The 15,393-nt window shown below is 21.0% G+C and overlaps 1 protein-coding gene across 1 annotated transcript in view; it reads right to left on the reverse strand.

The window, feature by feature from the left end:
• LOC117175399 (elongation of very long chain fatty acids protein 6) overlaps positions 1-15,393 on the reverse strand; it is a 22,814-nt gene that overhangs the window by 5,421 nt on the left and 2,000 nt on the right. The window contains exon 2 of the mRNA XM_033365111.1: positions 4,005-4,329. Coding sequence (XP_033221002.1) covers positions 4,005-4,321 — 317 coding nt within the window. The 5' untranslated portion in view covers positions 4,322-4,329. The remainder of the gene's footprint in view (positions 1-4,004; positions 4,330-15,393) is intronic.

A 15,393-nucleotide genomic window follows, 5' to 3' on the forward strand; every position in this document is an offset into this window, starting at 1 on the left:
CCAATTTAAGAATTTTATTAATCAGAAATTGTATTATTCGGAAATTTTATAATTCTGGAATATTATTATTTAGGAATTTTCCGATTCGGGAATTTTATTATTCCGAAATTTTACAGAGTCGGGAATTTTTTCGGGCTTTTTCAGTCGTCTCTTTCCTGGACCGGAATTTGAAAATGCAAGTTTGCGAAACCATAAAAACAAACTGACGGGTAATATATAAATAATGAATAATATCAACAAAAAAATAAGAAAAAAAAATCGTTAAAAATGTGAAAAAATAATTGTAAAATTCCTGATTTAGTATGTTGAACTGTCGAATGTTAGTGCGTATATTTTCGAAACTCTGACGACGGCATAGGATAATATAAAACAGTCATATCTAATTTCCATAACAGGATTTTAAACAACGAGAACATGCAATCGCTGATTTCTCTCAAAATCTTCGTTTTGTTAAAAGCTTTCCAATTTCATTAAGTACATCTCACATACTTTTTTATGCATTCAATGTGTGTAAATAATTGTTAAACGAAGGAAAATATGAAGATGACTTTTTCAAGAGATACTGAATTTTGTAGAAAAAAAAATTCCATACAAAATTTCTGAATTTTTCCAGGTATAATTTTTTATAGCACGGAGCCATTCATTTTTTTTTTCACCAGAAAAGATCAAATTGTAATTAAATACATGAATTTTCTATAAAAAAAAAAAAAAAAACAATTCTCAACAAAAAAGTAAAAAGTTAAATTTGTAGTTAAAAACCTTTATTTTTCAACCTAGGAATAGAAGTTTTAACTAAAATTATAGAATATTTAACTGAATTAGTTAATTTTCAGTTTGAAAAAATTAATTTTTAACGAAAAATAAGAATTTTCAACAAACAATAAGTTTAACTTTCAACCAAAAAAGATGAACTTTCAACCAAGAAGATAAATTTTCAACCGAGAAGAATTACTTTCTATAAAAACGGAAAGATTTCAACAAAATATATGAATTTTATACTCAAGAAAGAAAAAAAATCAACTAAAATGATAAATCTTTAAATGAAAGTGGATTTTCAGTTAAAGAAAAATGGATTTTCAACACTGAAAAAATCGAATTTTTAACCAGAGAAATTAATTTTCAATTAAAATTATGATTTTTCAACTGAAAATATTAATTTTCTATAAAAAAGTCGAATAAAAAAATGGCTAAGTTAAATTTCTAGTTGCAACACTTTATTTTTTAATCTGGGAATTAAATGTTTAACAAAAATTATAGAATATTCAACTGAATTATTAAATTTTCAGTTTAAAAAAATTAATCTTTAACCAAAAAATAAGATTTTTTAACAAAATAGTAAAATTATTAATTAAAATGATTAATTTTTCAATTAAAATATTAAATAGTAATTGAAATTTTAAACAAAAATATTAATTTTCAGGCAAGAAGATCGATTTTCTACAAAAAAAAATCATTTTCCACAAAATACATGAATATTCGACTAAAAAAGTTTAATTTCCAAACAAGATTAATTTTCTACAAAAATATTTTTTTAAACAAAATTCATGAATTTTCTACTTAAAAAGAAAAAAAATCAACTAAAATGATAAATTTTTAAATGAAAGTGGATTTACAGTTAAAAAAAATTGATTTTCAACACTGAAAAAATCGAATTTTTAACCAGAGAAATTAATTTTCAATTAAAATTATGATTTTTCAACTAAGAATATTAATTTTCTATAAATAAGTCGAATTAAAAAAAATGGCTAAGTTAAATTTCTAGCTGAAACACTTTATTTTTTAATCTGGGAATTAAATGTTTAACGTAAATTATAGAATATTCAACTGAATTAATTAATTTTCAGTTAAAAAAATTAATTTTTAACTAAAAAATAAGAATTTTCAAGAAAATAGTTAAATTATTAATTTTTTAATTAAAATATTTAATAGTAATTGAAATTTTCAACAAAAATAAAAATTGTCAGGTAAGAATTTTTGTCTAAAAATGTTACATTTTTAAATAAAATGAGCTTCAACTACAAAAGTTGAATTTTTCAAGAAAAAAAAAATTTCAACAAAACAAAAATGTTTTTTAATCAGAAAAAGTACATTTTTAAAACAAAACAAAAAATTTCAAAAAAAAAATTAACAAAATAAGAAAATTTTCAGATGACAAATTAATTTTTAAAAATCTGAACAAAATAGTTTAAATTAAAATCAAAAGTATGTATCTTTAACTATAGTAGTTTAAAAAAACATGAATTTTTAACCAAAAATTGAATAGTTAAATTTTCAATTAAAAAATGTATTTTCAACAAAAATCATACATTTTCAACTTAAATTAAAATCTTAAACTGGAATAGTTAAAATTTTAACAAAAAAAAATGAATCAACTAAAAACGATCAATTTTCAACCAAAAAATGCAATAGCTAATTTTTCATTAAAAAAAAAATTAATTTACGAAATTAATATAAATAATGTAATATTCAACTCGATTATTTATATTTCTAGTTTAAAAAAATAATTAATTTAAAAAAATAAATAATTAATTTCAAAAAAATTAATCGAAATTAATTTTCAAAAATAAAAATAAATAAATAAAATTATCAAGATTTCACCGAAATGACGAGTTTTCAACTAAAATTATGCACCTTAAACTTAAATTTTAATTTTAATAACATGAAATAAAAAAAATTCAACAAAATTAATTGAAATTTAAATTATTAAAATTAATGTTCAAAGAAAAGATACAAATTTTAAACTAAGTTATCAAGATTTCACCGAAATTATTAATCTTCAACTGGACTAGTGGAATTTTAAACTGAAAAAAATCATTTTCAACTAAAATTATGAATCTTCAACTTAAATTTAACAAAAAAATTATTTTTCTATCAAAAAAAAAAAAAACGAATTTTTAACTAGAAAAAAAAATTTCAACAAAAAAATGCAATAGTTATCTTTTTATTAAGAAAATTCATTTACAAAAATAAACATGAATTTTCACCTAAAAAGGATCAACTTTCAACCAAAAAGTGAAAATTGAATTTTCAAACAAAAAAATAATTTTTAACTAAAATGTTGAATTTTCAACTGGAATAGTTCAATTAAAAAAAAAAAGGAGTTTTCAACCAAGAACATGATTTTTATTAAGAAAATATGAGTTGTATACAAAAACGTGAATTTTTTCATCTAAAAATGATAAATATTTAACCCAAAATTTACCTTCAAGCAAAATAATGAATTTTCAACTGAATTAATAGATTTTCAGCCTGAAAAGTTGTGTTTTTATTTTTAAAAAAATAAGTTTTTATTCAAGAACGTTAATTTTTGACCAAAACGACGTATTTAAAAAAAAACAAAGAATTTTTAACTAAATAAGATCAATTTTTCACACAAAAAAATGCAATAGTTACTTTTTCATTAAAAAAATTAATTTACCACAAAAAACAATTTTCTACAAATCAGTTCGATTTTTAATCAAAATGATGAATTTTTAACTGGAATAGTTGAATTGTAAACAACAAAAAATGAAGTTTTAACGATGAAGATAAAATTTTCGACAAAAAACATGAATCTTTAACTCAATTATTTATATTTTCAGTTTAAAAAATTAATTAAAAAAAATTTTTTAACCAAATTAATTAAAATTAAAATCATTAAAATTAATTTTCAAACAAATAAATACAAATTTTCAATTAAATTATCAAAATTCAACCGAAATGATAAGTCTTTAACTGGACTAGTTGAATTTAAAAATTAAAAGATGCATTTTCAACTAAAATTGTGAATCCTCAACTAAAGTTTTAATTAAAAAAAAATTATTTTTCTGTAAAAAAACAAATATTCACGAAAATATTTAAATAAACTAATACAAAGCTAATTTTACAAAATAAAAACATGTTTATTTAATTTTACGTAACAATTATAAAAAAATTTTTAATCGCAAACTCGAAACGATAAAAAATAAAATTGGACTTTTTAGATTTTTCTCATTTTTTTCAAAAAAATAGGTTAAAAAATTTACCTAGGAATGCAAACGCTGTGATAAAGTCCATAATTTCGGAGTGTGTGGATTAATTCGGGAGCTGTTCTCGTAAATCCTATTATCGAAAACGAGGCCAAAAGGGTATTCCACAAACTCAAAATTCCTCTTAAATCGTATTTTGGCCTGCTGGCCATTAAATGTTGACCCCCGAAAATAAGAATCATGTAAATTCCACAAAAGTAGAATCCATTGGTCCAGTTCTTCGTCATCCATATTCTCGTATCTTGATGAATAAATTTCTCCTCGAAATTAAAAACATACGAGTAATTTGGCAGAGTTACTTCCATGTAGTCCATTTTTCTTTCTGAAAAAAAATGAAGGAAGTTTGTAGGCAAAATAAAAGGCGCATGAATATTCGGAAAACTCATTTTTTTCGAAATTATGTATTTTAGAGAAAATTGTGTGACTAAATCACTATTTTACGTTATTTTTATTTTAGCGAGTTACTATTTTACATCATTTCTTACTTTGCCGAATTAATTTTTATCATAATTTGTATCTTAAGGAATTGCCATTTTACATATTTCTTTTTATTTTACCCAATTACTATTTTAGATAATTTTTATTCAACCAAATTAATAATAATTTAAATTTTACCGAATTGCTATTTATCTTACATTTTAACTTACAAGTAACTATTTTACACAATTTTTATTTTACCGATTTACTATGTATCACAATTTTTTATTTTATAGGTGAAAATTTCATGTAACTTTTTTTGAACCAAATTAATATTTATCGTTATTATTTTATTTAAAAAGTATTTTACATAATTTTTATTTTATTGAATGGCTATTTATTAAAAATTTTATTCCACCAAATTTTTTATTTTATTTATTTTTTATTTTATATATTTATTTTAAATTTGAACTTACCAAGTCACTCTTTTACACCATTTTTATTTTACCGATTTATTATTTATCACAATTTTTTATTTTCAAAGTGACTATTTAACATTATTTTTTTTAAACTAAATTATACTTTATCATAATTTTTATTTGACTAAATCACTATTTTACATCATTTTTATTTTACCAAATTATTATTTATCACAATTTTTATTTTACCGAGTCACTATTTTACATACATTTTTTAACAAAATTATTATTTATCATCATTCTTATTTTACTGAATCACTATTTTACACAATTTATATTTGTCCAAATTACTGTTTATCATAATGTTTAATTTACCGAATTGACATTTTAAATCATTTTTATGTAACCAAATTATTATTGATCATAATTTTCAATTTACTGAATAACTGCTTTACATAATTTTTATTTTACTGAATAATTTTTGTTTTACGGAATCACTTTTTATCATCATTCTTATTTTACCGAGTCTCTATTTTACATAATTTTTATTTAATTAAATTATTATTTATCATAATTTTCACTGTATTGCATTACTATTTTACATAATTTTTATTGAAACATAATATTCATCATAATTTTTAATTAACCAAATTATGATTAATCATAATTTTTGTTTTCCTGCATCACATTTTTACACCATTTTCATTTTACCGAATTACAATTTATCTTCAATTGTAACTTAGCAAGTCACTCTTTTAAACCATTTTTATTTTACCGATTTATTATTGATCACAATTTTTTATTTTCCGAGTGACTATTTCAAATGATTTTTATTTAACCAAATTATTATTTATCATAATTTTTATCTTACCGAATAGCCATTTTGCATCATTTTTATTTTACCGATTCACTATTTTACACAATTTTTTAAACCAAATTATTATTTATCATAATTTTTTTTCATTGAATCACTATTTTACATAATTTTTATTTTGCAAAATTACTGTTTATTATAATATTAATTTTACCGAATTTCCATTTTATATCATTTTTATTTCAACAAATTATTATTTACCATAATTTTACTGAATTACTATTTTACATTATTTTTTAGTTTACAGAATCACTATTTTACGTAATTTTTATTTAACCGAAACTATTTAGCTTAAACTTTAACTTACCAAGTCACACTTTTACACCATTTTTATTTTACCAATTTACTATTTATCACGATCTTTTCTTTTTTAAGTGAAAATTGTATACAGTTTTTTAAAAATCGAATTACTATTTAATATATTTTTTATTTACTGAATCACTATTTCATATAATTTTTATTTTACTGAATCTCTATTTTACACGATTCTCATTTAACCAAATTATTATTCACCGTAATTTTTATATTATTTAATCACAATTTATTAAAAAATTTATTCCATCGAACACTTTTTTACATAATTTTTATTTCACCGAATTACTATTTATCATAATTTTTTTACGGAATTACTATTTATCATCATTATTATTTTACCGAGGGACTATTTTACATAATTTTTATTTAACCAAATTATTATTTATTATAATTTTTATTTTACCAAGTCACTATTTTACATAATTTTTATTGAAACAGATTATTATTTCTCATAATTTTTATTTTACTGAATCACAATTTTACACAATTGCCATTTCACCGAATTACTAATTTTCATAATTTTAATTTTACCGAAGTATTATTTATCTTCAATTTCAACTTCGGAAAATCAATTATTTATACAATTTTTATTTTAACGATTCATTATTTATTATAATTTTTTCTTTTCCGAGTAAATATTTCACATAATATTTTTTTAATCAAATTAACACTTATCACACTTTTTATTTTGCTGAATCACTATATAACATACTTTTTATTTTGCGAAATTACTGTTTATCATAATATTTATTTTACTGCGTCATTATTTTACATAATTTGCATTCAATCAAATTATTATTTATCTTAATTTTTATTTTACTGAATCAATGTTTTACATCATTTTTGTTTTACAGAATTAATATGTATTTATTATGATTGTCATTTTACTTAATCACTATTTATCACAATTTTTATTCCACCTACACAAGATTTGACAGAATTTTTATTTTACAGAATTAATATTTATCATCATTTTCAATTCATAAAATTTTATTTTGCCGAATAACTTTCTACCATAATTTTAATTTTACCGACCAACCATATGCCGTAATTTTTACTTTTACGAATCCTTATAAGTCGTAATTTTTATTCTTGCGAATCTTCATTTATAACATAAATTTTATTTTAATTAAAAATCAACAAATCAGAGTTTTTAATTTGAATTTCAGTTCGATTGTTTTTAATTCTAGCAAACATTGCTATGCATTCGCAATTTTGGCAAAAAAATGAAATAATTGTTAAATGGCAATTCGGAATAATTCGGCAAAATTAATAAAGATAAATAAAAATAAAAAAATATATTAATGTAACCATAAATAAATAAAAAAGTAAAATTTTATCGAATTTAAACATTCTAACATTTTCAAATTATTTATCTTATTATCTCTATTTATTAGTTATCCTATTTCTGAATGTTGAATAAAGAACACCACGAGAAATTTTACAATTTTTTTTATTCGAGTCTTTTTAAAAATGTTTATATTTATTTTATTTTTCAGTTTCTTTATTTAAAAGAATGTATAAACACATCAGTATTTAAAAATATTAATTTTGTTAGATAAAACATGATCAATTTTGAATAAAAAACTTGTTTTTAAATATTTATATTATTAATTTGTTATTTCAAATAACTTCTATAGTTTTGAATGTAAAAAAGCAGACTAAAAGTTTTCTTAATCGGAAGGTCAAGCGAATGGAGATTAGACTTTTAAAAAATGTCTCGAGTGGCAATTGATTGCTACTTTAAAAAAAATATGATGAAAGGGACATTAATCGAGATGTGATTTTAGCACCTCGCGTGATCATATTTGTGATTTATCAATTCCTATTTTTGTAATTTTGTGTCGCAATCAAAAGGAAGATTACATAATCATTTTATTTCAGTTCCTTTCAAATTGAAAAGTTCCTTTTTTCAAAATATAAATCTGAAATTATGCAATTTAAAAACACTTAATTAAAAATGGTTTCATTTCAAATTATTTATTTTGTAGGCCCTTGATTTAAAAGTATCTGTTTTTAAATTCCAATCAATTTAAAATTATCCTAAATTCACAAATGTAATTAAAAATTATTCAATTCTAAAGAGGTTTGATTCAGAATTATTTAATTTTGCTTGACAATTATAAATGTTCAATTCCATTAAATTTGAAATTATGCTACTTTCAAAATTAAATTCTTCAATTTTAAAAGCTTTTGATATGAAATTGTACCATTCACATTTGTTTAAATTGGAATTTGTCGCATTTTCAGGAGAATAATTTCAACTTATTCAATTTAAAATTGTTTAATTAGAGGTTGTCCTATTTTGAAAATTTGACCTTAAAATTATTCAATTTCGAACATTTTCAGTTCAAACGTATTGAAAAATTCAATATTTTCAATTCCAGGAAATGCAACTTTCTACACAACTTAATTGAAAAATATACTTTTTTAATTTCATTTAATTCAAAATAATCCCATTTTAAACATTGTAATTTGATTTTATTAAATTTTGAAAAATTAGAATTCCAACTTATTCAATTTAAAATTATCTTATTTAAAAATTTTTTAATGAACATTATCCAATTTTGCAAAATTTTAATTTAATTAGAAATTGTACATGAACAATTTCCAGTTAGGGAATTTTCAAAATCTTTGATTGAAAAGTATGCTTTTCCAATTCCATTAAAATTTAAATTATCCTATTTTAAGAATTGTGATTTTAAAACATTAAATTTTAAAAATGTATAATTCGAACTTATTCAAGTTTTTACGTTTTCAATTTGGAATTAATCCCTTTTTGTTTATTCAATATTTCAATTTTATTCAATTTGAAAATTTTCTATTTTCAAAATTAAAATATGAAATTCTTCAATTTAGAATGCTTTTAATTAAAAATTGCACAATCTCTAGATATGAAATTTTCTAAAATTTTGAGTAAATAGTGTATTTTTTAAGTAGATTTTCCACGCGTTTAATTTGAAATTTCCAATTGTCCAATTTTCAAATTTTTATTTCAAAATTGGACTATTTTCAAAATTTTTTTATTTGATCTGAAATTCTTGAATTTTGAGAGCCTTTGGTTCTATTTTTTAAATTTTAATTTAAAATTTGCCTATTTTTTAAATTTAATTTGAAATTATTTAATTTTAAACGCTTTTAGTAACAATGTCAAATTAAGGAATTTTCAAAATTTTGCATTGAAAAATATAATTTTTTCAATTTTATTAAATTTAAAATGATCCTATTTTCAAAATTTTAATTTAAAATTGTTCTATTTAAAAAAATTTGAAATTCCTAACGCTTTTAATTACCAATTGTACAATTTCAAATTATGGAATTTTCAAAATTTGGCATTAAAAAATACTTTTTTTAATATTACATTTAAAATGATCCTATTTTCAAAATTTTAATTTGAAATTCTTCAATTCCTAAGGCTTTTAAACAGAAATTGTACAATGCCAAGTTATGGAATTTTATAATTTTTGGACTTAAAAGTATACTTTTTTAATTTCATGCAGTTTGAAATTATCCTATTTTCAAAATTGTAGTTTCAAATTGTCCTATTTTTTGTTTAATTTAATCTGAAATTCTTCAATTTTAAACGTTTTTAATTAGAAATTGTGCAATTTCAGGTTATGGAATTTTCTAGATTTTTTATTGAAAAGTATACTTTTTCAAGTTCATTCAGTTTAAAATTATCCTATTTTCAAAATTTTAATTTAAAATTTGCCTATTTTTAAATTCAATCTGAAATTATTTAATTTTAAACGCTCTTAATGACCAATTGTACAATTTGAAATTATAGAATTTTCAAAATTTGGCAATGAAAAATATACTTTTTAAATTTTATTAAATTTAATCTTATCCTATTTTTAACACGTTAATATTTTCAACATTTAAGTTTGAAATTCTTTAAACCCTAACGCTTTTAATCAGAAAATGTAAAATTTTAAGTTATGGAATTTTATAAATTTTTTACTTTTTAATTCCATGCAGTTTAAAATTATCCTATTTTCAATTTTATTTCATTAAAAATTATCCTAATTACAAAATTTTAGGTTCAAATTGCCCTATTAAAAAAAAGTAATCTGAAATTATTTAATTTTAAACGCTTTCATTTACCAATTGCACAATTTCAAATAATGGAATTTTCCCAATTTGGCATTGAAAAATACCTTTTTTTTAATTTTATTGAATTTAAAATTATCCTATTTTAAACATTTTAATTATAATTGTTATATTTTCACATTTTTAATTTGAAATTCTTCAATTCCTAACGCTTTTAAACAGAAACTTTACAATTTCAAGTTATGAAATTTTATAATTTTTTAACTTAAAAGCATACTTTTTTAATTTCATTCAGTTTAAAATTTATTTTCCTATTTTCAATTTTACTCCATTTAAAATTATCCTAATATCAAAATTTTAATTTCAAATTTTGAATTTTTTAATTAATAAAATATCCAATTAAAAAGATTGATAGTTAAATAACGAAATGAAAAACCTAAAAAATGGAATAATTTTATATTCAAATTTAATAAATCAGTTGCAATCGCTCAATTTCGTACAATACATCTGAATACTATCCTCCTAATTTTATGCGATTTCCGTCATTTTTAAATTTAATTTTAAAGTAAACTGCTAGTCAAGGTTCAAAAAAAAAAAAAAAAAAAAAAGATTAGATTCATTTCCAGAAAGATGAAATATTACGTAAGCATCAGGAACTTGTTTACTTTGTTTCGGTTTCCTATTTAGGATTCTTAAGTTTCAAGACTCATTTTCAAAATAATTTACATACTCATTTGAAAATGAAAGTGTTAAAAGGTTTGATAATTGAAAATTAATAATACGACCTTGTGAAAAAGAAAGGAAAACTCTACGTTGTAACTCAAATTAATGAGATGCAAATTCGTGATGAAATTAAAAACACTTAATTATTGCTTACGTGATAAAAAGTCAACAACGATAATGATTTAGATTTCTCTTGCTTATTTCGTCTCGATTAAGTAATAAGGAAATTTTTTACTTTCATTATCAAGCTACAGTTCATGGAAATTTTTCGCCCTAAATTTCTATAATCAAATTTATATTCCTAAAAATTAATAAATTAGAAATAACAATGTATAAAGAAACTATTTCTTGATTTATAATTAATTACTTATTAATATTCCAGTTAAAACTTGATGAGTTTTAAAATGATATTTTTATGAGAATCAAAATTAAAAAATCTCATTGAATTTCCAATCTTTAAATCTAAACGAGAAGTTTAAAAATAATTTGAAAATTACAATAAAAATTGAGCATTAAAAATTCAATTTTAAGTTATCACATGTTTTTAAATCCGATAAACAAAAAAATTGGATTGAAATTGCATTAAAAAAAAAAAATTTATAGTAGTTACAATTTAAAAATCCTGAAACGAAAGGAATATCAATTGTAGTTATGAAAACTAGTGAAGAATTAAAAAATTAACTAAAATCACCCAAAATTAAAAGCATACAATTTTTAATCATCAAACTTAAGAAGCTGAATTCTAATTTTCAATTATTTAAATTAAAATCAAATATTTTGGAATTTTGAACAATTTCAATTTAAAAAAACTTAATTTTGAATGTTTAAATTTTAAATCTAAATTTATAGAATTAAAATAAAATAATTTGGATTTTTTTAAACATGAGATTATTCCAATGTTTTATCTTTCTATTTTATAATTATTTATTTATAAAGAACTTCACTTTAAAATGGTACAATTTTAATTCTAAATTCAAATTTATACAATTCCGTAATTTACTTAAATTTTTCAAAAATCATTTGAAATTTAAAAAAATGTGATTAATCCAATTTTAACTTTTTATATTTTACAAATATTTAGATGTAAAAAATTTAATTAAATGTTGAAAGTTTCAATTCTGACTTCAAATTTATAGTTTTGAATTATTTAAATGAAAATCAAATCATTTTCAATTTTTGAACATAATAGCATTATTCCAATTTTATTTGCTTTCATTTCATAATGATTTAAATATTAAGAATTTTTATTTAAAATTGTAAAATTTAGAATAATTCCAATTTTAAATTGTTGCATCTTACAATTAATTACCTATAAATGATTTTTACTTAAAATTGTAGAATTAACGGTGATTTGAATTTAAAATGACAAAATGTTCAACGCTTCAATTATAAATCTGAATTATTTAAATTAAAAACAAATAATTTTTGTTTTTATAACACAGTTTATTTGGAATATTCCCAAATAATAAAATTTCCGAATTTCACAATATCTCAACGAGAAAATTCTCAAATTTAAACAATTAATTTTTTATAAATATTATTTATTTGTTAAAAAAGACGTCTCAAATATTGGGGATTTTTCCAATTCGCGTAATTTAATTATTGGTCGAGAATCTTATTATTTAGGATTTTATCGATTTGGGATTTTAATATTTCAGAATTTTATGATCAGAAAATTTTAATATTCTAGAATTTTACTATTAGGGAATTTTATTACTCGCGCATTTTAATGATCAGGAATTTCTAATTACGGGATTTTTATTAATTGGGAATTTATCAACGCGGGAATTTAATTATGCGGAACTTTTCCAATTCGGGAATTTTATTATTCGGTAATTTTCTTAATCCAGAGTTTTATTTTTCGGGAATTTTCTTATTTCAGAATTTTATTATTAAGCAAATTTTGTTATCCACGAATTTTATTAATAAGGAATTTAATTATTTGTGAATATTACTGACCAGCAATTTTATTATTTGGTAACTTTTTTATCGGCAGTTTTATTATTTCGGAATTTTCTTATTTCAGAATTTCATTATTAGGGAGATTTATTATTCGCGAATTTTATTAATTAGGGATTTTATTAATCAAGGATTTTATTATTCGGTAATTTTTTTAATCGGGAATTTTATTTTTGGGGGATTTTATTAATCAGGGATTATATTTTTTGGGAATGTATCCATTCGGGAATTTTATTCTTCAAGATTTTATTTTTACATTATTAATCGGGAATTTTATTATTTGGGAATTTATCGACTCGGGAATTTTATTAATCAGGAATTTTATTATTCGAAAATTTTCCAATTCGGGGAATTTATTATTCTGTAATTTTATTAATCGGGAGTTTTATTATTTGGGAATTTATCGATTAGGGAATTTTAGTGGTTCAGAATTTTATTACCAGGGAATTTTATTATTCGGTAATTTTATTAATCAGGGACTTTATTATTTGGGAATTGATCAAATCGGGAATTCTATTATTCGAAAATTTTCCAATTCGGGAATTTTATTAATCGGTAATTTGATTATTTGGAAATTTATCGATTTGGGAATTTTAGTATTTTAGAATTTTATGATTAGGAAATTTTATTATTTGGGATTTTTTCTTTTAATTATTTAATATCCGGTAATTTTTTTAATCGGGAATTTTATTTTTTGGGAATTTATCGATTCGGGAATTTTATTATTCGGAGATTTTATTTTTACATTATTAATCGGGAATTTTCTTATTTGGGAATTTTTTATTTTAGAATTTTATTATTCGATAATTTTAGTAATAAGGAATGTTATTATTCGGTAATCTTATTATTTGGGAATTTTATTAATCAGGGATTTTATTATTTGGGAATTTATCAAATCGGAAATTCTATTATTGGGAAATTTTCGAATTCGGAAATTTTAGTATTTCAGAATTTTATGATTGGGAAATTTTATTATTTCAGAATTTTATGATTGGGAAATTTTATTATTTCAGAATTTTATTACTCAGGTTTTATTTTTCGGTAATTTTATTAATCGGGAGTTTTATTATTTGGGGATTTTATTAATTAGGGATATTATTAATCAGGGATTATATTATTTATGAATTTATCAATTCGGGAATTTGATTATTCGATAATTTGATTATTTGGAAATTTATCAATTCGGGAATTTTAGTATTTCAGGATTTTATGAATAGGAAATTTTATAATTTGGGTATTTCATTATTTCAAAATTTTATTATTAGGGAATTTTATTCATCGGGATTTTTATTATTTGGGAATTTATCGATTCGGAAATTTTATTAATCGGAATTTTTATTATTTGGAAATTTATCGCTTAGGGAATTTTATTATTTCAGAATTTTATGATTAGGAAATTTTATTTTTTGGGAATTTTATTATCAGGGAATTTTATTAATCGGGAGTTTTATTATTTGAGAATTTATCAAATCGGGAATTCTATTATTCGGAAATTTTATTAATCAGTGATTTTATTATTTCAAAATTTTATTATTCGGGAATCGAATTAATCGAGAATTTTCCAGTGTCACAAATTTTATTTTTCGGGATTTTTCAGTTGTTCCGTCTATTCTACAATTAATCAATTCTATTTAAAAATATTTAGCTATAAAGGATTTTAATTTAAAAAGATCAAAATTTTTAGCAATTGAAAATTGTACAATTTAAACTTAGAATGAAACAATGTTGAACATTTAAAATTTTAAACTAAATTTATAGAATTTTTAATTGTTTAAATTAAAATAAAAAATTTGTGAATTTTGGCAACATAAGATTATTTCAATTGGATCGTTTTCTATTTTACAATTATTGAACTATAATGAATTTTAATTTAAAATTGTTCAATCTCAATGTCAGATTACAAAATGTTTAACCGTTCAAATTTATTATTTTCATAGTTCTAAGCATCGTGTAAGAGTAAAATGATTCACGAATATCTATCGTCTGTCTGCCGCAAACAAAGTTTACGTTTCCCAACTATCTTCACCGCATTGTCATCCTGGGAATTTTCGAGTACACCCAGCAAAAAAAAATGCCGAAGCGTAAAGCCTCAAAAATTGCAACAAATTCCGAATCGGCATGGGATTCCGATGCAAATGATGAACGTATCATCATACCTAATCCAGATTACTCTGGCTCTGATGGAGACGATTCATCAGATGACGAGAATTCGGGATCGTAATTTCCCAGACCGAATGTATCATGTAGATCTGTTTTCCATAACTACACAGCATCTCAAAAACAATTGGAACCAAATCATGTTTTTTCATGGAGTAACGAAGAAAAAGTTTGCCCTGGAAATTTCTGCAAAGAAATCAGCAGGAAATATTTGTCGCAATCAAAACTAGGTGATTTCGCAACATGTATTGCTGCTTACATTATTTCTCAAAATTACATTCTGAAACAGCAGGATCAAAATGATTTCAACGGATTGAAATCTGAAATGAAAAAAATTCTCCATAAAAAAAAAATAAAAAATGTAAAAAAGATATATAAAATCCCTTAAGGGCATGTGACACAGCTAAATACCTATATTACCGACCACAGTTTTTCAGTTCACTGAATGTTTTTTTGAACCTAAGAACTTTTT

The sequence above is a fragment of the Belonocnema kinseyi genome, chromosome 1 (assembly GCF_010883055.1).
Source record: "Belonocnema kinseyi isolate 2016_QV_RU_SX_M_011 chromosome 1, B_treatae_v1, whole genome shotgun sequence".
Classification (NCBI taxonomy): domain Eukaryota; kingdom Metazoa; phylum Arthropoda; class Insecta; order Hymenoptera; family Cynipidae; genus Belonocnema; species Belonocnema kinseyi.